Raw genomic sequence first — 23,676 nt, 5'->3', positions numbered from 1 at the left:
TTTAATCAAGGACAAAATTTCGAATGAATATTTTCACCGAATCGTAATGTAATGTCTATGGAAGTTTCTAAAAAGCTTCGTGCAACACGATGTTCAATACAACTCGGTTTGCGTGCATTGTCAATGCAAAAACAGTGGTTGATCTCAATAAGGAGCTTTACGGCGGGGAGCTGAAACGAGGCCACGCAAGTTCGACGGCGATATTTTTGCACTGAAACTTCGAACCAAAAAGGGAACAGCATTTGATAGTGCTGGATTTTCTCAATCACGTACAGTAGGTCAAGTTGTTTTTCGTGAATTTCAGTGTTAAATATTCTTATCAAGCAAATAAACATTAGGCGGTCGATGAGTAGCACTAGTAGGTCCAACCATACTAGATAGTTGCAGTGCCCCGTCGGGGTTAGGCTATTCTCTGAAAAAGTGTGCAATTGAATTAAACTTTAAACTTTACATTTTTACAAATGACAAATATTCATTGTCAAAGATTTCATTAATTTTTATGAATTCAGAAACATTAATCCCATGTCGCATAGGCATACAAAACATTACAAACAATGACATGATTTTTGAAAGCTCAGTCACATTTTTTTTTTTTTAAAGGAACATCACCAAACTCAGTGTTACCACATAGACCTCTACATCTCTAAGATTGTTAGACACGTTTTCTACTGCACTGATATCAACACAATACACTACAGTGTCACTAACGTTAGAGCAGTGTACTAGGGCCAGGGGGCCCGGTCGGGCCCGACGACCCTGATGAAGCTGTCAGCCGTGTTGGATGTGAATAACACGTCACAGTGAATCAGTACCAGCAGCAGTAACTGCGACAGCCGCCGCACGACGCGGTCTCCGGGGCTACCGTACAAGCTACAGCAGCAGTAGAAAGTACACAGCTCAGACCGACAGGTGAATATATACGTCGAGTGATTTACCAATGAAACAAGAATGATATGAAATTGAAGTTTCAGTTTATCCTACCAGTACCAGAAATCTGAAGACTCAAGTCTCTCTGACTGACAGCATATTACTCCGTACTTTGAAAAATTAGTCGCACGACGGGTGGTTTGGATCCCGAAAACGAAGAGACTCCATCAGCAGCGTACACGAAACCAAGGCAACATTTCCTATCGCTGGTCCCATTGTATGATGATGCGTGCATCTATTCTTATGGATAGTCGGCATATAATACAGTTACGTGCGCAGCGAAACAAAACCGGAGCCAAGGTTAAAAAAAGCACGGCACTTTGATAGACACAGGTATGGGTAGGCCACACAGGCACGGGGAACAGGTGGACTGTCGTATTGCACACCATTTCTCCTACCATTATGCTGCTGCAGATATGGACCTTGAAATTCCTCTAATTGAGTTAGGTACTGCTGACAGCTCGACAGTGTGTTATCTTTGGAGGTGAGAATGTTTTTATAATTCAATGAAAGACGAAATAGTGACAGTGCACAGTGTGGTGTGAACAATACGAATGCCATGCCATGATGCTTGGAATGGGATTGGTGGTGCCAATAAATGCAATGCAATGGCAATGCCACGGCACTGCACTGCACTGCCCTGGCCTGGAGTGGTGCAGTGGTGGATGAGATTGAGAATAAGGAGGTGGGAAAAGAGCAGCTGTCCGTATTGTGGCGTGGGCGTGATGAAAAATACCAAAAAAAGAAAGAAAAAAGAATGGTGCTCACTTGGCCAGTGCAGTGCGGCACAGCGCAATGTCAATGATCGATCGACCTCGGCTCAGCCTAATTTTATGTAGCTAGTACCGCCGGTCTGTATCTTGTCGTCGTAAAAAAAGTAAAAAAAAAAAAATGATTTAAAAACTCTGATTCTGTTCTGAACAAACAAGATTTTCCTGTCTGAGCTCAGCAAGAACTTACTTCTGGCGCTAACCACAACGTAAGTTTAACGTTAAGTGTACTTTCGCACCTTATACTCGTCAATTGCTTGTCAATTGATCTCAAAACATGCACAAACTCGCTTTCAAATCAATATTCAACAGCCACGAATAGAATCTGTTGCATCTGAGTGAGACTCAAGTCCAGTAGTAATGAAATTTTCACCGTTTTGACACTTTCAATGGCAAGCAGACAGCGCAGCACGGTAGATGATAGATCTTCATAGCCCGACTAGATGCTGTGCTTCGCAGTTGTTGTTGTTATTTTTGTTGTTCATTTTCCATCTGTGAAGATGGCTGGATAGCCCATATTCAGCTACACTAAGCTGGTCTTCCATGGGGTCCAGTTGGATGTGGGGTGGGACCACTTCACCGGGTTAGACACCCTGCTCTTTGCAATGAATGAATGAAGCGGGATCTTTTACGGCTGTGTGTATCTCGCTAAAAACTTACTGTAGTATTGTAAGGTTAGATCTAACGTGCTGTAATAGAGTCGAGGCACCAGTTTGCGGCACCCCTACTATCATCTGACTATAGGGTAAAACCGCGCCCCAGTATTCGGTCATTTAAGCTTTTCTGCAATATTTTTCAAACCAAAATAATACATACATGTACATCATATCTACAGCAATGTATGTGAAATACAGTCAACTTCGGATACCTCGAATTCGTCGGGACTGAAGAAAATGGTTCGACGTACGCGAAATTCGAGGTACGCGTACGTCAAATTTTCTTCGACTTATCCGACGTTTATCGATGTTCAACATGGTAGAACGATCTGTTATAGTGCCTACCGATTGTTTGCATGCTTGTCAATTGGAATTTAGTTTTTATATGAATGAATTGATTGAAAATCGGAATTGAAATCAAAATTTCAGAAATAAAGATTTTGGTGGCCCGGATGTTTGACTTTACCTTTGAAAATGAACAGCGGTAACAATCGGCTCCATAAGATGCTAAAATAAATGTCAGATGTTTGCTTTTAATTTTGGAAATGAATAACGATAATATTCGACTTGGTAAAATACTAAAATAAATGTTGGATGTTTGCTCATATTTTTGGAAATGAAAAACGATTAGACTCGGCTCCATATGGTGCTAAAATTAATGTCGGACATTTGATTTTGCGTTCGGAAATGAATAAGGATAACATTGTGCTCTGGAAGACGCTGAAATAAATGTCGAATATCGTCGCTGGGGCGACAAGACCTCGTATCTCAAAAATGTCAAATGTTCAGGAGAGCCAAAAAACATGGCAGCCAAAGCACTATACTGAATGGGATAGCCGTTCCTTTGACATGCCGTGGTGGCTTCATTTTTGGGGTAACTAAGACAGCTGGGATTTGGACAGGACATCACTTAACCGATTATTTGTCCACTAATACAAAAAAGTCATTTTCACCAAAATTTGAGATACAAGGTCTTGTCACCCCAGCGACGTTATATGCTTTGACGTTCGGAAATGAAAAACAATGTTCAACTCCGTACGATTGTTAAATAAAAGTCGGATGTTTCTTATACTTTTAAAAGGAAATAGCAATAACATTCGGCTCCGGAAGGTGCTAAAATAAATGTCAGATGATCGCTTTTATGTTCGGAAGTGAATAGCAGTAATATTCTGCTCCATACGATGCTAAAATAACTGTCTGGTGTTTGCATCTAAATTTTGAAATGAATAAAAGCAACATTCAGCTGCGTTCAATGGTAAAATTAATGTTTGATGTTTGCTTCGATGTTCGGAAATGAGTACCGGTAACAATAATATTCAACTGCTTACGATGATGAAATAAATGCTGGATGTTTGCTTTTTTGTTCGAAAGTAAGTTGCAATAACATTTAGTTCCGGAAGATGCTTAGATAAATGTCAAATGTTTGCTTTGATGTTCTGAAATGAATAACAATAATATTCAACTCCGTATGATGATGAAATAATGCCGGATGTTTGCTTTTACGTTCGAAAGTAAATGGCAATAACATTCAGCTCCGGAAGATGCTAAAATACATGTCGAATGATTGCTTTTTCGTTTGGCATGTTTGGAAGTGAATAGCAGTAACATTCTGCCCCATACGATGCTAAAAAAAAATATTGGATATTTGCTATTACATTTCAAAATGAATAACAGTAACATTCAGCTACGTTTGATGGTAAAATAAATGTCTGATGTCTGCCTTGACGTTCAAAAATGAAAAACAGTAAGATTCGGCTGCGTACGATGATAAAATAATTGTCAGATGATTCATTTCACTTTCGGAAGTGGACAGCAGTAACATTCGGCTCCGTATGATGATAAAATAAATGTCGGATGTTTGAAATGAATAACGGTAATATTCTGCTTCGTACGATGCAAAAATGAATATAAGATTGTTGCTTTTACATGATTTTGGAAATGATTAACGGTATTAGCCGCTCAGTTAGATGCTAAAACAAATAGCGGATGTTTCCTTTCACATTTGGAAATGGATAAGGATAGCATTCAGCTCTGTAAGATGCTAAAATGAATGTCGGTTGTTTGCTTACATTTAAAGATGATTAACGGTAATATTTGGCTCTGTAAGGTGCTAACAGACTAATAAATGTCGGATGATTGCTTCGTTTACAATAAGAAATGAATAACGGTAACTTTCAGCTCTTTACAATGCTAAAACAAATGTCGGATGCTAACAAATGTCAGCAAATGCTCCCATTCCAAACGTAAGTTTTGACCTCCTAAATATTTAGGCATCAACTTTTATAATAATCTCTACGCCTATTTGCTAAATCGTAAAACACAAAATAAGATGATTGAATTTTCTATTCATTTGTTTTAGACATGGGCATCTGTATCACTTCAATAATGCTTAATATTAATTTTTCTATGTTTAGTAGGACCAATTTAGTTTTCTAATATTTTTCTTGATTTTTTTTTGTGTCACCAGATTTTACTTTCGACCACCAAAAAATAAAAATCAATGATATTGGTGTCCCGATAAAAGTTAGTGTGGAGCCCTGTCTATTCTATTCTTTATTATGCTCGGCCTATACTTCCAGATCATATGTCACACTATTTTCATAATCGCATTGCTGAAAACAAAACAAAAAACAAAACGTTTGTAGGTAGGTGTTGGGGATTTTTCTTGTCAGCTGTGTACCGGGTATTTCTTTGGGCGCACGATTGTTTTGGTCTCAGAATATTTACAGTCGAGTGTGAAAAGATTTGTGACATGTCTTCGCTGTCCACGCGCGCTTCATCGGAAATGCTGAGTGATGTTTGCAATTTCGATTCGAGCTACGTGCTGGGAAAAACAATAAGTTAATTAAGATGGGGACAGTAGATTTCCCTTCGAGGTAACCAAACTTCGAGTTATTTTTTTCGAGCTACGCGAATTTTAATACACGGAAACTCCATAGGAACAATCGGGACTTTCCTTTTGCACCAGAGGTAAGTGATATTCGGCTTATCCGACGTCGAGATATCCGAAGTTGACTGTATATCAAATTTCTTAATCTTAATTTTCATTTTGTTAAATATCACACAGAATTTCACAAAATCCCAAAATATGTCACCTTGAAAATTCCCCAGAATACGGTCACTACCTAGTTGGCGCACAATTGCATCGGCGACGTTGTGGCGCCTGTTGGTGACCGAATACTGGGGAATCGGCACTTGCATTCAACCCTTGTACATTGAGACACTGCATCGACACGTACGGAACTTTTGTTTTTCTTTTCCGTTTTTGAGGATACCATCACGCTCCAAGCTTGCAATAAGCAAAAATCCTGCAAGAGAACGGTGTATTTCTCGATTTTTAGCGCTTTTTTCGGCGACCCGTACTCTTAAAACTGGGCTCAACTGGAATCAATCGTGAAGGATCGAGATAATGAATCCAAATAAAGTGTTCTAAACAAGCAGAAAACTAGTTGGACCATTTAGAAATATTTGGTTTTTGCAAAAGTTTAATGTTTAAAGAAATCAGGGGACATTTTTGTGTGGAGTGCAGCAAACTGGGTCCTCTTGATGGTTGCAAATTTTCTGCATAAAGGGTAATTGTCCATGACCATACAAAATTGTGATGCAGTGTCAAGAGGCCTTTGGTACCTCTTTGCTCGTTTTACCAGAATACTACAAAATACCCTTGAAAAGGCCTTCACCTGCCACAAACTGATGGGTCCGCTACTCTACAGAACACATTCACAGCAGCATGGCGCAGCGAGCGCTGCGATTGATATGAATGTACCAATCTCATAGCGATCAGAGCAAGTCCTTCTGTGGTATCTTTATGAAGACGATAATTTTTCTGTCTTTCTCTCAGCTTGTACTGAGTCGCAGTAGCGATTGATTGAGGTTATTTGGGCAGGTCTGCACACTAACCCATTTTTTACTGGTCCATTCCTAAAAAAATATTGGTCCAACAGTGATTTTTTTTTTTGTGGTCAGGGACTGTCGGAGCAGTGCCAGTGTGCAGCGTTGGTTTGGGGTTGTTATTTGTGTTGTGTGCAAGCTGGTTGTGTGTGTAAATATTCAAAATGATGAATTTTCACATCAAAATCAATGCCCTTTTACGCCATACAGTACACCATGTTCCATGGCAGTGCGCATTACAGACAGATGTGTGATCTTTCAATGTAGTGATCCCAGGCCAAAGCGATTGCAGGGAGATTTTCTGTGGTATCAAACAAAACAAAGAGAATTCCACAAAATTAAATTCTTTGAACAGTATTGAGTAAACCACTAAGCTAAACACATTTCCTTGACTTTTATTAATACTTACACTTATATGTTCATACCTTCAGGGTAATATTATTCCTGCTGTTTTTGAAATAGATTTACAAGTCCAATTATCACTTTTAGTTTTCATGACATTTATTACTATGCTACTATGCTAATATAAAAATGAAAATATGTTGAATATTATCTTGAGAGGCTTTCTACTCATCTTTAATTACAGTGACATCACAATTTGTTGTAGTCTTCTCATCTAGCGATGCCAGCACAGAACTTAAGAAAAGAAAAAAGTAATAGCTTGGAAATGGCTTGGTCAGTATTCCTCAAACTCTGAGCATTGATTGGTTCTGCATTGCTGCGTTCACTCAATTCACATACATTCCCCTTTAAAGAACTCTTCTCTCAGCCTGTTGAATTGGCAGGCTGCAAAACTGTTGGACTGTTATTCATGTAATAGTAAATAGAATTTGTGTAATGTAATAATTTTTAATTTTTCCAATAGAACTTAAGACATGTATCTGATTTTCCCTCACCCAGAAATGGTGTGTTCTCTTTAAAAAAGCATCAAAAGATTGTGACATCAATGTTTGCTCACTGCCAATACATTGCTCACCTTACATTACAGTGCAGGTGATTCTAGGCAATCAGCATGACCTCCTTTTCATCTTCAAAGAGTGTGAGAGCTCCTGCACTACCCCCGGTGTCGAGTCTTGATGAGCCGCGGCACACCTCTCCCATCATGCTGCTGTCGGGTTCCAACAAGCGAGGGAGTGCTTCCGAGAACTGCCTGGCGCTGATGTGGCCTAGTGCCAACGACGATAGAGGCAGGAGGTCCCTGTCTCCAGTCTCCCCATCCATTCATGGCAATCTGGACGGGACTGTGCACCGTACACAGGAAACTCTCAGACATCCTCTCAACAATGCCCACGAGGAGGGTTCTGTCACATACGACCGGACCATGGATGTGATGGTTTGTCCATCCGGTCAGACAGTTGTCAGGATGAGAACCTCCGTGGATGTTGTCCTGTCCACTCCAAGCGGCCGCCCATGGTCACCTTCTGCATCGCAGCACCCGACTCTGCCATATAGTCCACATTCCTCTCCTTACAGTCCAAAATCACCCTCTATGGTTGGTTCCAGACAAATGGGCACAAGTCCAGATTCTACCATGTGGCTACATTCTGGAAGTGGTCGTTCTTCCTCTCCTAGTTTTCCAGGTATCAATACTCTCAACACAATTCACATCATGGTGCTTGTATCGCTTACTTTAATCTCTTTTAAACATCCAATTTACGTATGAACATGTAAATCCTGGATTAAAACTGGATTGATCCTGTTGTAAAAATGGCTGAACCCAGGTGTATGGGATAGACCCAAATTTAAGACTAGATGCCTCAACTGTAAACTTGTTTGGTCTTCATGCAGAAGAACCTACCTTTTAATACAAAGAAAAATATCTGAGCACTATTTATCATTCCCTCATTTCGGCGAATGCAGATTTTCATGGCTGTATGCAAGCAGGTGTCATACTGTGTAGACTGAAATGTTGTTTCGTTGCTGTCATCTAAATGGACAAATTGTACGCTGAAAGTAATTGTATTGGATACAGTAAATTTTGAGTCAATAGAGGAGAATCAAGAGGTTGATGTCCTATTGTGTGGAGATTGTATCAAAGCTTTTTCAGTTACAGTGAATACTCTGTAGTCAAAAAATGGCTTAGTTTTCATCCTCCTAGTTTGAAACATTGCTTGGCAAATAGCTTTATAAGATTCTTTATGTCCATCAGTCCCATTTGTTTCACTCTTTCAAAATATTGTAGGGTGTCTTCAATTCATGATTTATACAATGATTACCGGTACTCAAGACTTGGCTGTGCATGTATGCAGACTAAGAAAAGATGTATGACATATGTTTGTCATCTGACTGCTGTCAGATCAGCCCATCAGGGCACCACACATCCTGATTGTGAATACTGTGTCACTCAAAGATTTCTAACTTCATAATTGTTTGAATTTGCTCAGTCTTTCCCTGAATTGTTGCCTTTATGCTCTTGCTTATATAATTATGCAAAATTTTGCTTCGGGGTAGTCTTTGCCATTATATCAGTACACATTATGTGCAGGGCTTGACACTAACTTTTTCATCTGGTGGCCCATGGGGGACCACCAATTTTTAAAACTAAAATTTTGGTGGTCCCAAAAAGATATGTAGTGGCCCAACAATCCACTTTGAATCTTAGTTGCCAGATTGGGCCACCAAATGATAAGATATGTGGCCCAACACCAATATTAGCTGGACCACCGCTAATGTAGAGCCCTGTTGTGTAGTTCTTATTTGCTTCTGGAAATAATGCATTTGTAGTGAGAAGTAATGTCCATCATTCCACTTGTCTCTCGCTTCCATAAATAGGTCGCAAAGTGCAATTCAACCCTGATCATGACCAGAGCTCAGGCAGTCTTCCATCGCCAGGACAGTCTCCAAGTATGATCCACAGCGGCAGTGGGGACTCACCGAGAACACCGCTGTCATCATCTATCAAAAAGAAAGGTCCCCGGAGGAGGAAAATCTCAGGCAAGGACAAAGGCGACAGGGTGTGGTTCTCTGGAGGAGCACAAGAAATCCTGGAAGAGGACCATCCAGAGGAAGATGTCGCCAGTGGGAGTCGGTGCCCCTGCGTGCGGCTCTTCCTGCTCGTGTGCATGGCAGCTGTGCTACTCGCAGTCCTTTTCTACCTCAGCCTCTGGCTTATTGCGCAGCATCGAGCCAGTCCAGCTGTTGCTGTTGGTGGAGAAACCCTTGAGACAGTCCTGCACAGCCAATTATTTGGCCAACCTATCGTTGTGAATGTTTTGCCTAAATTGCTGTTGAGAATTTTTGCCAAGGATGCCAAGGACCAATCCATGGTCATTATGTTCCATGGACAGCCAGGAGTTGGTAAGACTTTCGTTGTGGACTTGATGGGAAAGGCATTGTTTCCCAAAAGCACTGGAGAACAGTGCATGATGAAATTTCTACCTTCACTTGTAGAAGTCAGGGATCATCTTGTAACAGCCTATGACTACTCCGTTGCACTGGAGGACTTCATTGACCTTGGAAGAATCCTGTATAGAGCTTGCCCCGTGGTCCTTTATGTTGTAGAAGATCTGGGATACGACAGTGCTGCCAACCTCTTTGAAGCTTTGGCATTCACTTTGAAGAGTGTCCGCAAGCGACAAGCGTCTCAGGAGCAAAAGATGGCCTTCGTCCTCATCACAAACATTGGAGGAAATGCGATAGTAAACTATGTCATGGAACAGTTTTACAAGGGCAGAAAAAGAGAGGATATAAACCTGCAAGAGCTAACTCCTATCTTAGAATCAGGTCACTCTGTTTTTCCAAAATCGGCACCTGAGGACTTGCCCACTGGTGTTGAGGAAGACACGACCAAGCTTGAAAGAGTCTACACCCAACTGCTGGCAGTTGTTGACAGTCACATTCCATTTCTGCCATTGGAGAGACAGCATGTCCTACTGTGCATTCAGCAAGCAGCAGCACAGAAAAATGTGACCCTAGCGAGAGAAGACATGGAGTGGATTGCGGATAAACTTTCTTACTATCCAGAAAATGGCCAATTCTCTTCCTCAGGCTGCAAGAAGGTTGAAGAGAAGGCAAATCTTCTTTCTGAGTTTGTGCAAACTAGAAACATTTGACCATCAAGAGTACATACAGAGTGAATGAAGTGACCCTAATCTATTTTATATATTGTCTTAGGTTAAAAGTCACCTTCAGACATTAGGAGTATCTGCTTCTGAAACAAAACAAATGACCCCATTGAGGTCATTGTTATGTAATTAATCTTGTCTATTTTGTGTAACTGTACCAGAAATAAGTTAATTACAGAAAGATATGTGAGGGACGTACATAAGGGCATAGTGGCATAGGAAAGGATACTACTGCATAATGATTTTCGATTTTTTTTAAAGTAAGATGTTAAGTAGAATTGTAAGTTTGAACATTCTAAGCAGGTTAGTATTATTTTGATTGTTTTCTTTGATCTTCCACAAGTTTATTGTGACTTTCATGGCAAAGTTGTAGCTGATTGTAAGCTGAATGATCAAACTCTAAGACCAAATGACAGAATACTAAAAACTCTTGGTCATTCAATACCAAATTCTACAAATGATTGTCAGAATGATATATTGTTATCATTGTAATTAAGTAGCCAGCTGTGAGCTGTGTATCACACAAAAAGTCGCATGCCCTAAGAAAGTGACCGGGATTTTATTTATTTATCTTGATTTATTTATTATTTTTTAGGAGGGAGGGGGGGGGGGGACTTTTCATGAATCAATTCCCCGTGAACAGTCAAAACCAAGATTACAGAAGTTCTGCTGTGAACATTTTGGCCCGAATTCACGAAGGTGGTACAAATGAAACCATGGTTTAAACCAGGGACTAAAACCATGGACTGCCAAGTGGCGCATGGAATATTTCGTTACGAAATCAGTCATTTCGTCGATGAAATGATTATTTTGTAACGAAATGACAACATTTTGTAACTAAATGAACATTTCGTCCACGAAATGATGATTTCGTTAACGAAACGGTCATTTTGTCGACGAAATGACCAATTTCGTAAGGAAATATTCCGTGCGACACTTAGCGCTCCATGGTTTTTGTCCATGGTTTAAACCACGGTTTCATTTGTACCACCTTCGTGAATTCGGGCCAATGAGAGGGCAATGAACTCCAAATTTATGTGTGAAAGTGAATACTGCAGGGAGCATTAGATTTGCAAAGCGGACGTCAAGACGATTGCACTGGCCGTTCTCCTCTCCCCCTGCGTTGTGTTGCAAAGTAGATTTGGATTTTGTGAAGACGCAGCCTTTATGAAGTAAAATGGTCCACCCATATGAAAATTGCATCAAGCTGCTATCTGCGCTATAAATTTGAGTGAACGCAAAAATGGCCCGGCACTGATGTTAAAACTCAAATGTTGTGAGATCAATTTTATATTATATTTTGCAGAACAGGGTTTTTTTTCCTTCTATGTCTGTGGCAAAAATCTAATGCTCTTTAATAACAATTGCATGAGAACACATCAGTGAAGTTTGAAGAAAAGACTGGACAATTTGTTCAATTCTCAGTATCGTCAATACCTAGGTGCCATGCGCAGAGCAGCATTTTAGATGCATTATGGGATAGCTCAGGGGACAAACTTGCCTCGTTTTGACGGCATATGTACGCAGGTCACAAAACATCTTTATCCAGGGGTATTTTTGGTTGAATATTTCTTTACTTTCCATCATGTAACCAGAACATTGAAGCCTTGCAGTAGTGAACCATGACCCGAGTGACCGCAAATCAGTAAAATTTTGAAATTTCAAACTTTTTTTTAGTTGACTTCTAAGCGAAGAAAAGAGCAGCAATAAAAGAAAAGCAGACAATTATTGTATTGAATTGCATTGGAACTAAGACACACGCAGGTCAACCGGAAGCGATAATGGCACCGAGGAATCCCACAGTGCATCTGTGACAGGGCTATTCAGCGTGCACAAAAGTTTTCTGCGCATATGCAATACCAAGAATTGTAAAATTTTCTGTGCTGCCATCACTGCATAAGAAGACTACGATAATTGCTGATATTGCTGAAGTACAATGATATAAAGAAATTATAAAGAGAATTCTCAAAATTTTTTTTTTTTTTTGTCAATGAGAGTACATACATGCTTGTTGATTGTGATGTTATTCCCATGCCTTTCAAAAGATAAGCCAAAGGCTTTTTCATTGTCCCATATAAATGTAAACACATTGAATTCTCTTTATATTTTCTGTTTTATTTTGTTCTCAAATTTATTCATATTTATGATACCAAATGTGCCCAAATTAGATCTCATGTTTGTGAAACTCTTCTATTTCAGCTGTATTTGTCATGTTGTTTGTGTGTGGAATAATTTTCTGTAAACTGAGACACTAGATTCGATGACCAATGCATTGAAATGTTTGAAATAATGTTAATCTAGTGATACAAATATCAGTCAGCCCAGATGTCTCATTATAAATAAAGTGAAACAAGAGCAAAATATCTCTTACACATCATTTGACTGATGAAGGCCTGCATGTACTTATGACTCAATGATTAAATGCTCCAAGGACTGAAAAAGTTGTTGTTGTACAAGTCCATTTAATATACATTGTAGCCGAAACATTTATCATATCTTTCATTCCAAATGCTGGTTTTATTGCTAGCTATAGTAGCTATGGTGCTGTAATAAACATTTAATCCATAACATACAGACACCTCGGTAATTACAAAGCATATACGGTGTCAGATAGATAGATAGATAGATACACTTGTAGATAGATATGGTATTTTATTAAGGTATTCATGTCTCGCAGTCATAAGACTGAATTGCACACAGAATTACATAGAAAAGAGAGAACAAAGATTACAAAACAAGTATTCATACAAAAGAAACAACAGTGTTGCTACAAACGGGATGGAAGTCAGCCATATGTTGCTGAAACCAGTTTCGAGATCAAGTCTGCCATGAGGGGTATGTAACAATACCAGCGAAGATACTAATGAAAAAATAAAAATGCAGTACATGTAATTGCAATAAGCTAGACTGGAAAATTAGGCAGTATATACAATGTTTGTATATATATATATATATATATATATATATATATATATATATATATATATATGTTTACATATACTGTAAAAGCTGTTAATTTCGCGAGGGTTTAATTTTCGCGAATTTAACAACACGTGAAAATGACTCCATGTGCTGTGTTAATGCTGTGTTAATAGAGCATTAACGTAAGCATCAGGGTCGATTCGCAAAAACAACATCTCACGAAAATGTCTGACCTCGTCATTCGCAAAAATATCTATACGCGAAAATAACGGCGTATACAGTACTGTATATTATATGTTACCATACAAAGACATTGTACACTTTACATCACCACACTGGTGGTTTCACAAAGATTTCAAAGTCGATCTTAACTTTTTAAGATCATCTTAAAAATTTGGTATGCTGTGTGTGTCTTCAGATGAAAATGACAATTTTGCAGACTTTTTTTCCCTGCAGGCATTAATGATACAAATAAAACAAGGAATGAAGGAATTTTCTGTTAATTAATTATTTTTCACATGCAGTTTGAAGCAGATTCTGAAAAAAAAAAAATCAAATTAAACTGACTAGGGAACTGAATCTCAAATGTAGGATCAACCTGAATTCTTTAAAAAAAAATTTATTCGTATGTTTTATTGATTTCAACTTGAATTCTTTGTGAAACACCCACCAGGCAGACCTGCCAAAATTAAAAATCGGCAGTGAACTGTAGATCTATTTTTGCGAGGAAAAAAGAGGGAAAAAAACCCAACAAAGACAAGAACATTAACAACAACAACAACAACAACATTGTACTTTCCTTCCCCCCCCCCCCCCCCCCCCCCCCCCCCCCCCCCCCCCCCCCCCCCCCCCCCATCATATGCGCCTCTTCTCTCTCCCTCTAGCTAGCTCTCTGCTCCCGGCGAGTGTTGTGCACTGGCGTTGTACAACGTGCCATCACCACTGCACTCAAACGTTTGGATGTAGACCCTGTGCACGATCGGACGCACGAGCGAGCCGGTACAAATCCAACGACGCGACGATGACGACTGATTCTCATTCTATGCCGTACGTGAACGACATTCATTACAATATATTTAATTTTATTTGTTGTATGAAACCTCTTTCAGAAGTCATTTGACATTAGGACTAAACTTGAGCCCGGTCTCGGTCTCGAATCAGAATTTAGGACGCGGCCGTTACAGTTACAGAATTTAACATACATGAAAAGCAACAAATGGGACTACGTTGTAGTAGTCCCATGTACTCTCTTTTGTGTTGTAAGTTTAATGCGATTGGCATCGCGGTAGATCTTAGTTGATTACCGGTATATGTCGATTTAAGGCAAAATTACAGGTGTTACTACGCATTCGTAGTAACAGTCATGTAAACTTGGAAGGATAGATGCCTCAGGATGGGGGCTGATTTTATGGACAACATACAACTTAAGTTGTAGTAAGTTGTACAAACCGTTTCGTTTCGTTTGTAGCATTTCGTTTGTAGCTCCATGGACCATGGTTTGAGATATCCAAACTAACTTGTTAACTTGGCATCGAATGTGCCACGTATGTGTAAGTGAACAAAGCTGTCTATCAACTTTTGGGTGCACACAGCTCCAATGTAATTTATAATATAAAAGTCATATGTCGAGGTCAAATGCTAAATTTCAGTACATGTTGGTCATGTATTTCCCCCTATATTTCTGCAAAGCCTGAAAAACTAATGGAGGCCTAGAGTCAAGTAGAGTGTCTATATACATCATTAGTATTACATGCATTACCAGAGCAAGAGACTTACAAGAGTCTAGAAAAGTTTTGGGTTATTTACTAGGGCAAGGGCCAAAGGTGAAATGAAAATTCTCAGAAGTGGCTCAAGGGGTCTTCATGAACTTTGTACTGATATACCTGTAATACTGAATGCATACCCTGCCTGACATAATATCATTAGGGATTTGGCTATAACGTTAGAGGTCAAAAATTATGTTCATATGTTAAATGGCTAATGTTATGCCACAGTTACAATTTTTGTTACAGCTCGTTATTCCGAAGGTTTGTTATTCCGAAGGCTCCTCAGTCCGAAGATTCGTTATTCCGAAAGTTTGTTTTTCCGAATTTCATTTTTGGATTAACAAATCTTCGGAATAACAAACCTTCGGAATATTGAACTTGGCTTCGGAATAACGAACAGCACCCACAACTTTTACATGTGCATTACCATGCAGTGAATATGTACCGGTAGGGAAATTTTTGGGCAGTGGGGTCAAGGGTCAAGACAAGGTAAACAGATTTCTCCATTTTTCCACACATTGAAAGTGGCTAAAACTTTTTTCATGAAAATAAGATAATGTTTGGGGTATAGATCTATATTGTAAATTTCTAGATAATGATTGATTATTTGCCAGTCTTGTGAAATTGTCATCTCACATTGGCAGTGTGTACTGCAAACCTATTGGGAAAACAATGCAATATGGCAGAATGCAATATGGCAGAAGATTGACATTTTTATTGTTGGCTGATAAGTTTAATTTAGTCTCTAGATTACTAGAATGCATTGTTAGATGGCTACATCATTATCATTCTGCTGTTTTCCAGGTTGGATCTATCTAAGTGCAGAACCAGCATCAAGTCCCAAGTCTGCAACCCTGTTCTAGACCCTTTTGAGGGGAAAAATGGTAAAAAACAGAAGATGACATCAGCTGAAAAGCAGCGTGCATACAGACAAAGAGTAAAGGATAATCCAGAAAAGTACCGACACCACAGGGAAATTGACCAGCTGCGATGCAGGCTCTGGCGACTCACCAGAAGCGAGGAGCAAAAGCGTAGAGACAAAGAAGTGCGCAGGGAAAGAATATCTAACCACAGAGCAAGACTGAACGCCTCTGGCTCCAAGCCTGCTCCAACACATGAACAAGCTGAGAAAGCAAAGGAACGCAAAGGAAAAGAAAGGAGGCAAAAGTCGGCTAGTAAGAAGAGGCGAGTCGCCAAACGTGTTCTAAACCCTTCTGAAGGGAGAACTAACAAAGGACAGAAGAGGACAGCAGCTGTAAGGCAGCGTGTAGACAGGCGAAGAAGAAAGGAAAATCCAGAAAGGCGCCAACAGCAAAATGAAGTTGACCAGTTGCGATGCAAGCTCTGGAGACTTCGATATGGAGAAGGTGTGATTATCTAAACCACAGAGGAAGACAGAAAGCCTCTGGTTCCAAGCCTGCTCCAACACATGCACAAGCTGAAAATGGAAGAAATAGATGCAAGACATTGGTATGCTCAGAAAAAAAGAAAGAAAGAAAGAAGAAGAAGCAGGCAAGGAATTGGAGGAGGAAAAAAAACAGAAGCACCCAGCTCAAAGCAGTTAAATAATAAACACAGCCGCTCAAGGGAATTTCACCTTGGCACATCTCGGCCAGAGAGCACAGCTGCTTCTGCTTAAACTGCATGGAAGGAATTGCAAACTGAGAGCATTTGCGTATACTGGCTGCTAGGTGATGTTGATTCTTGCTACGCACACCAGGGGAGTGGACCAAAGGTACATATACTTTGTTTTTGTTTTTGTTTTCAGTTAATTGTGAGGAATCCTCCCCACAGTTTATTTACATTTATAGCTAATTAAATTTATTCCAGCTGTCTTTCATATGTACCGGTACAGGTGTTAAAGACACCCAGTCGCGAGGATACATGGACATATTTCAGCCGCGGGCGGCAGCACGTAAACTCGCTTCCGAAGTTGCTACGAAGCGAAATGTGTGTGTGCGCAAGACATCCCTAAAGAAATGTATCGCGCTATAGTATCTCGTTTGCTCGCGTGATTGATCTGAGCGCGGGGAGTACAGGTACGTTTTGTGTAATGTGAATTGAATGTATGGTACGGTACTGTGTGATGCAATGTTCGCATGAGCTATAGTAGCTAGCTGCCTATACTTGTACGACTACAGTGTACGCCTTCTCTTCATCGCACCGTCGATCGTCGTCAGTCGTTAACTACACTGTAATCGTCAGATCAGATTATAGGTAGGGTGGCCATCATGGACGATGACACATCGTCATGGGTAGCGGATATTACCGCCAAGTTGTCCATTCTAAACGCGGACGATTGGGTCGGAGACCCTGTGTCTTGTGTATAGCCCTCGACCACCCTTACGACCGCGTATAATTCGCGCACTGAACACTTAGTACGCACTTATCTGCGCGCAAAGCACATAAAAATGGATTGGCTTTGAATGTACCATGAGGATGGTGTGGGAAAACGCGATAATTCATTGTTCATTAATGGTTTTAATCAAGGACAAAATTTCGAATGAATATTTTCACCGAATCGTAATGACAGCACAATGTAAGGTCTATGGAAGTTTCTAAAAGGCTTCTAAAAAGCTTCGTACAACACGGTGTTCAATACAACTCGGTTTGCGTGCATTGTCAATGCAAAAACAGCGGTCGATCCTATTAACGCGATTTACCGCGGGGAGCTGAAACGAGGCCACGCAAGTTCGTCGGCGATATTTTTGCACTGAAACTTCGAATCGAAAACGGAACAACGGCATTTGATAGAGCTGGATTTTCTCAATCACGTAGGTCAAGTTTTTTTACGTGAATTTCAGTGTTAAATATTCTTATCAAGCAGATAAACATTAGGCGGTCGATTAGTAGTAGGTCCAACCATACTTGCCCTGGCGTGTGTAAATTCAGGACGGGGACCGGAAGCGACGTCACTGTGCCCGTGCAGGGCCAACGGCCACAGTTGCACTGCACAGTGTAACTGTGGCCGTGATAGAAGGGGGCCGTGCACCAACCGACATACCTTCAAGTCGAAGTAGGGCCTAAACTAGAATCTATTATTGTTAGATCTATCATCTTTGAACCTTTAGTTCCCCTGTTTAAACGTTAGAGTTCTACCAGATCTATTGGGTTAGACTACATGTATGATGGAGCTTGCGATAGATCTATTCATTTTTTTTTTTTTTTTTTTATTTGCAAATCCTAAATCATATTCTTGGGGAATTTGCATAACATGATTGATATGAAAAATGTCTCATCTAATGGGACTAATGACATTAAACTGACCCAGCAAATGTCATTTCAATTACGGCATTATCATAATTTGACATAAATGAGAACGCGGAATTATACATAGAAAAATAGGCCTACTTGTCGATCAAACGCAAATGCCCTAAAGTTACTGATACTAGATTAGAAAAAGTCCTTCCACTTCAATCACTGATTCATGTGTAGACTTCTACTATACACATCATCTGGATCTGGATTCCTTGAAGTTGTTGACTTGGCCAGCTGGGGTTGCTTGATTGGCGTAAGCCGTGGCAACACAATTCCACCGTGCATGTCGTAACACGAATTTGCACACTCTAAATAAAAATTCCTGCAAAACTGTTCATGCAACTCCAGCAAGTGGAAAGCAAAATTTTCATCGGCACGCTGACGCTGAAGCCTCCCCCTCTGGTCTCTTACTTGTCCTCCAGCTAAGAACACGTCTCTCTGCGTTCTCCACTCGTCGATAGCGTCAAACAAGTAGATACGTTGCCTCGAGTTGGACGGCTGTTTGATCTCCATTGTGAGGTTTCATTACTAAACCAAAGCCAAGGCTAAGCCGAAACAGTACAGCACTTTTTATTGCAAACAGTACTCGCATACCACACACAATATTGATACTGACATACCGGTGCCGACGACTTTCTATCAACTTTGTTATGTTACGATCCGGCCCAACGTACTGTAAGCTGTACGTATAACACATGCAGCTGACGCAGCAGACAACATTGCACGATGAGATCATAACAACCTGCCATATGGCCATATGCATTGCAACTTGCTATACATGAAGCTTAGAGTTTTAATATTTCTTCATCAAAGCATATTTATAAATACCAAATATTAAACAACGTAATATATGAATAATTTATGATATTGTTATATAATATTTTCAGACATTTTTAAATATTATTGCCTAGATTGCTGAAATTGGCACCATAGTGCATATAAACAGAGACTGGAGCCAGATACGTACGTACGTACACCCTACAGCTCTCACTACTTCTTGTGTCGCGGACCGGGAGAGATTTTCATGCGCATGGCTGTTGTGCGGTTTTGTGCATGCACCCATTCGGCCCCATTCGGTAGGTATTCGGGCGTCCATGTTGAAATTACAGTGGACAGCTCGCACGGCGCTCGTGCCCCTTCAGGTTTTCGCTGGTGCGCTGCGTAGCGTCGTGTTCGGCATTCGGTACGTACGGGGGTACAATAACGGGAGGAGCAGCTTGTCGTGTTTTTCTACTGAGCTGCGAATCGCCTGCGACGACCGGCTGCCTTTAATAAAGATTGTGCAAAAAGTGAATAACTTGATTATATAAACAATTTTCTCTGCTTATAGTGCATACATCTACTGTATGGACATGTTGGTTAGGAGTCAGTGACTCATGATAAGAATTACTAATTGTGAAGGTGGAGTTAAAGAGATCATATTATTTTGGTTGAAACCTAACATCAGGTTCATAAAATTTTTTGGTGAGATAAGGAGAAACCTCTTATGAAATATGAAGTATGTAGAATGTAATTTCAAGAAGGATTCAATGTTTATTTGATGAAAATTGGTCCTGAAATGGCTGAGATATCCAAAAAAGCGATCCTAATAAAATTGACAGTCCACGACTTTTATTAGAATCTTGTTGTTTTACCTTGTTTTTAGATACCTCAGTCATTTCAAAGCCGATTTTCATCAAGCAAACTTTTGATTCCCCTTAGAATTGTAAGCTCTTTAGCGAGTAGAGTAGAGTGGTTTCTAAATTCTATCTCACAAAACGTTACAAGCTGAATTCTCGCTTTAACCAGTACTGTACAGTCCTTTTGTAACTTTTTTTGTTAATTTATATCTCTGTTAATGGAGCTATACTAGGAGAGCTGCTATGGCTGCAGGAGAGAAGGCCCAGACTTCTGTCATCCCGTTTGGCTCTTGGACAGCAGCAGCATCACAGTCACATAGATGTATGTAATGCAGCATTCAACCCTTCTAAGAGGTGGCAGCAACGACATGGACTTGTTTTGAAGTTTGCAGTCTAACTGATGAAACTTTGAGAACATAAACTTGTCAAACTTGGAAATTGTGAAGTTTTGCCAGTGTGACTGGGGCTAGTGATTCTTTTGCACTGTTTCCTCCGATCTACTAGTCAGTAAGTTGCAAGTACAAGATTGCTTTATTGTGTAAGAAAAAGAAAATTTAAATGTGAATGAGAGAAAATCTCCATAATGATGTATTATAGCCTCTGTTGTCAGATGGTATAGTACAAATCAAGGCCCCGTTTCATAAAACTTGTTATCAGTAACAACTGCCACACATCTATGACAAATTTGCTCATGGCCAATCAGATGCAAGGATTCAGTAGCTTGTCACAACTATGACAACTTGTCACTGATAACAATTTTATGAAACGGGGCCCTGATCAGTGAATAGTGTGTTGTCTGCTTGTTTGTTTTTTAGTAACTGGAAATACAAATGTATTCACATATTGTGATGTCACAAGGTAATTTCTATGGTATGTCCTTCCTCTTATATCTCCTTTGAATAGGTTACTGGTGTTGCCAACCAAGATGTGCATCTGAAGTTTATGAAACTATCCGTTGGTAACTTGTACTAATGACCTCCTGTTGATGGTGCTTCATGGGAATCTGCATTTTGTTTGCTATCCTGAACTTGCTAATATGAATTGTAACAATTTCGCTCTCTTGCAGAGGATATGTCAAGAGTTAAAAAATGATTTGCATGCATGTTTCTCTTTACTGAGAGAAAGTGTATAACCTGCTAGGGGAGACAAAGGAAAAGACTGCTAACATAACCTGAATTGACTTTTAAGTGTTTTGTACATGTGTTATTCTTTCATGGAAATTGATTGCACTTGAACCTGTATATGGGCAGAGATGACTGGATTCACTGGAGGGCACAGCCCCAAAGTGAAAAGTTCTTTTGGAAGCACCAAGGCCTATAGTTGAAATTAGGCAAAGTATTGTAGCCTTCTCTCCTTCAGTCGCTAGTGTATATGTTGTTAAACGCTGTGTGCCATCCGGCCCCCGGCAACTAGCTGGAGAAGGGTCAGGATGGTCCGAACTAGGCTGGGGTCCGTTTGGTTGAAATATACAACCAGGCGTGGAGAACGGCGTTCAAATGTACCATATTGCTGGGTTACTTACTACCAGTCTATTCCCATTACTTGCTTACCACCAGTCACAATTAACGAAGATACCAGTACCAGTGCAGCTCATCCACCACATCGCAGATACCAGAGACTCCAACTCTCCCGTTTTCGACGGGAGATCTCCCGCCGAAAGCCCATTTTTGCAAAATCTCCCGTTCTCCCGCTTGAGATTTGATTTCTCCCGCCCTGGCTCTTCGTCTCCCGGTGGAAAGCATTTCTTACTTATTGCTATCGTATGTTTAAAAAATAAGCCTTAGATAGCACCAGAGAACATCTAGAACTCTAGGAACTTCGCGCTTCGCACACATCAACTTGGAGTCTCCCGTTTGCTAGGGGTTTCGGGCGGGAGAATCTCCAGATCAGAAGGTACTTGGGGTTGGAGTCTCTGAGATACCAATATCAGATACCACCAGTTCACTCGCATATTATTTAAACAGCACCGTAATTGCATCGCACTACTCACCAATACTTGTGTTATACTGCAGCAGATTTCAAAGGAAACGGCCAGGCAGTAGTGTCCACTTCAATCAACGCTTTATTAACACTCAACAACACTAATCATCCACACCTTGGCCCGTACCCAGGCCCTCCCAGCTGTTACGCCACATATTCGACCTCTTATTATTCTCTGACCGCTATATTTCCGAAACAGTTACGCCTTTTTCTTACTGACCTTTTCCTCAAATACTAATGCTATTAACCCTCCTCATCATACGGAAATGATTAGATAACGAAGCAATAACTGTATGAAAGATTATTACTGAACATAATCGCATCTCCAACAATTATTACCCCTCTAAAATTTCTAACAAAACAATCCATAATCGTTAGTTTCCCTGAAACTGATTGATTCATGATCGATTGCTAAAATAATCGATCGATTATGTAATCTGTCACGGAACTTTCAATATTTGACAAATTTTCACCCGTTTTCTTACTAATACACTAATCTACCAATTCTTCATTGGTTACAGTATATTTGTTTGATATTTGGGATCAAAAATTTAAACCAAAAAAAAAAAGGGGGGGGGGGAATGGAGAAAAAAAAAGCGAGGTTAGAAGTGTTGTGGTAATGTAGTAGAATCAATGTTGTGAAGGAACCTTACACTGACCCTGACAAGCAGCGCATGATATCAGCAATAGACCCCTGCCTGTGACCTTTAACATCGCATGATCGTTGTTGTTGCTCTTTTGAATCATTAGACAGATTAGTCCATGTATGCACCTTTTTAGTAGGTGAATGTCTATTCTACATTGTATGTGTATGCAGAGTTGTCCCTGTGAACTTGTAGAATTGTCATTCTGACCAGATTTACAGCATGTCAAAACTAATAATTGTTAAAATTTGACATTGGTACCACTGCCAGCGATGATTACCCTGTAGATGGACAATAGCCTATCTGATTCTTGATGAAAGTTCACTTTTGATTTCTGGTGAGATTTAAAAGTGGGGTTGAAGGAAAAAAGATATGCTTTACCATTATTTGTACCCAAAATGCCGGCCCATATCAAGCTGTTTCTTGGTAAGATTCTAAAAGCACACTTGCTATTTCTTTAAATTGATTTTTAAAACTTGCTTGAACAAGGACTGTGCCTTTGCAAAATGTTCTTCTTCACTTAACATGACAATGTCATTTCCCTCATGGACATTGTTGATGAGTACAAAATGTACTTTGCCGAATAAATGCAGAAGCAATATGACTGCAATATTTTTTATTAAAAAGATACATTGTATTTTGTATAATGATGTGAAATTACTTTGCCCAGTGTTACATGTACATTGTGATATTGACTGCTCGACATTATACATTGTAACTGTGTGTGTGTTGTGTGAGAGAGGGGATAACTACATTGTAGCAGTAAAAAGAATCTCTCTTGGATATACATGAATCACAATGATGCATGTCACCTATACAGATTCAATATCAATTTAACCTGTTCAAAGTGACCTGTACATGTACTGCAATGTGCCAGTATATACATGTAGTACTGTATAAGCTGTTATTTTTGCGAGGGTTTAATTATCGTGAATTTCGCAAATCACAGTTGGATCGCGAATTTAACAACACGTGAAAATGACTCCATGCGCTGTATTAATAGAGCATTAACATAAGCGTCCGCGTCGATTCGCGAAAACAACATCTCGCGAAAATGTCTGTGACCTCGTTATTCACGAAAATATCTGTATGTGAAAATAACAGCGTATACAGTCTTTGTGATGGACTTTTTCTCATTAGGTGTGTGTGCCTTTGCCTGTGTTCGTGTGTGGGTGTGTA

At 39.9% G+C, this 23,676-nt stretch overlaps 1 protein-coding gene across 2 annotated transcripts; it reads left to right on the top strand.

The window, feature by feature from the left end:
• The first annotated feature begins 1,270 nt into the window (after positions 1–1,270).
• Positions 1,271–10,859, top strand: LOC140240838 (uncharacterized). 2 transcript variants are annotated; one of them, XM_072320610.1, is made up of 3 exons: positions 1,271–1,411; positions 7,233–7,824; positions 9,017–10,859. In XM_072320610.1, exons 2-3 carry the CDS (start codon positions 7,257–7,259, stop codon positions 10,294–10,296), a joined length of 1,848 nt encoding a protein of 615 aa, XP_072176711.1. In that variant the 5' UTR covers positions 1,271–1,411; positions 7,233–7,256; the 3' UTR covers positions 10,297–10,859. The 2 variants fall into 2 exon arrangements, with proteins under 2 accessions (XP_072176711.1, XP_072176710.1); XM_072320609.1 differs by having other exon boundaries at positions 1,283–1,411; positions 7,238–7,824.
• The last annotated feature ends 12,817 nt before the right edge of the window (positions 10,860–23,676 follow it).

This window comes from Diadema setosum, chromosome 17 (assembly GCF_964275005.1).
Source record: "Diadema setosum chromosome 17, eeDiaSeto1, whole genome shotgun sequence".
Lineage (NCBI taxonomy): Eukaryota > Metazoa > Echinodermata > Echinoidea > Diadematoida > Diadematidae > Diadema > Diadema setosum.
This window is presented reverse-complemented; position numbering and strand designations above follow the sequence as displayed.

Bases quoted from the DNA above. Each gene is read 5' to 3' on its own strand.
- LOC140240838 (XM_072320610.1), top strand. From the start codon at position 7,257: ATGACCTCCTTTTCATCTTCAAAGAGTGTGAGAGCTCCTGCACTACCC. The intron at 7,825-9,016 runs GTATCAATACTC...TTCCATAAATAG, and splicing joins TTCCTCTCCTAGTTTTCCAG to GTCGCAAAGTGCAATTCAAC.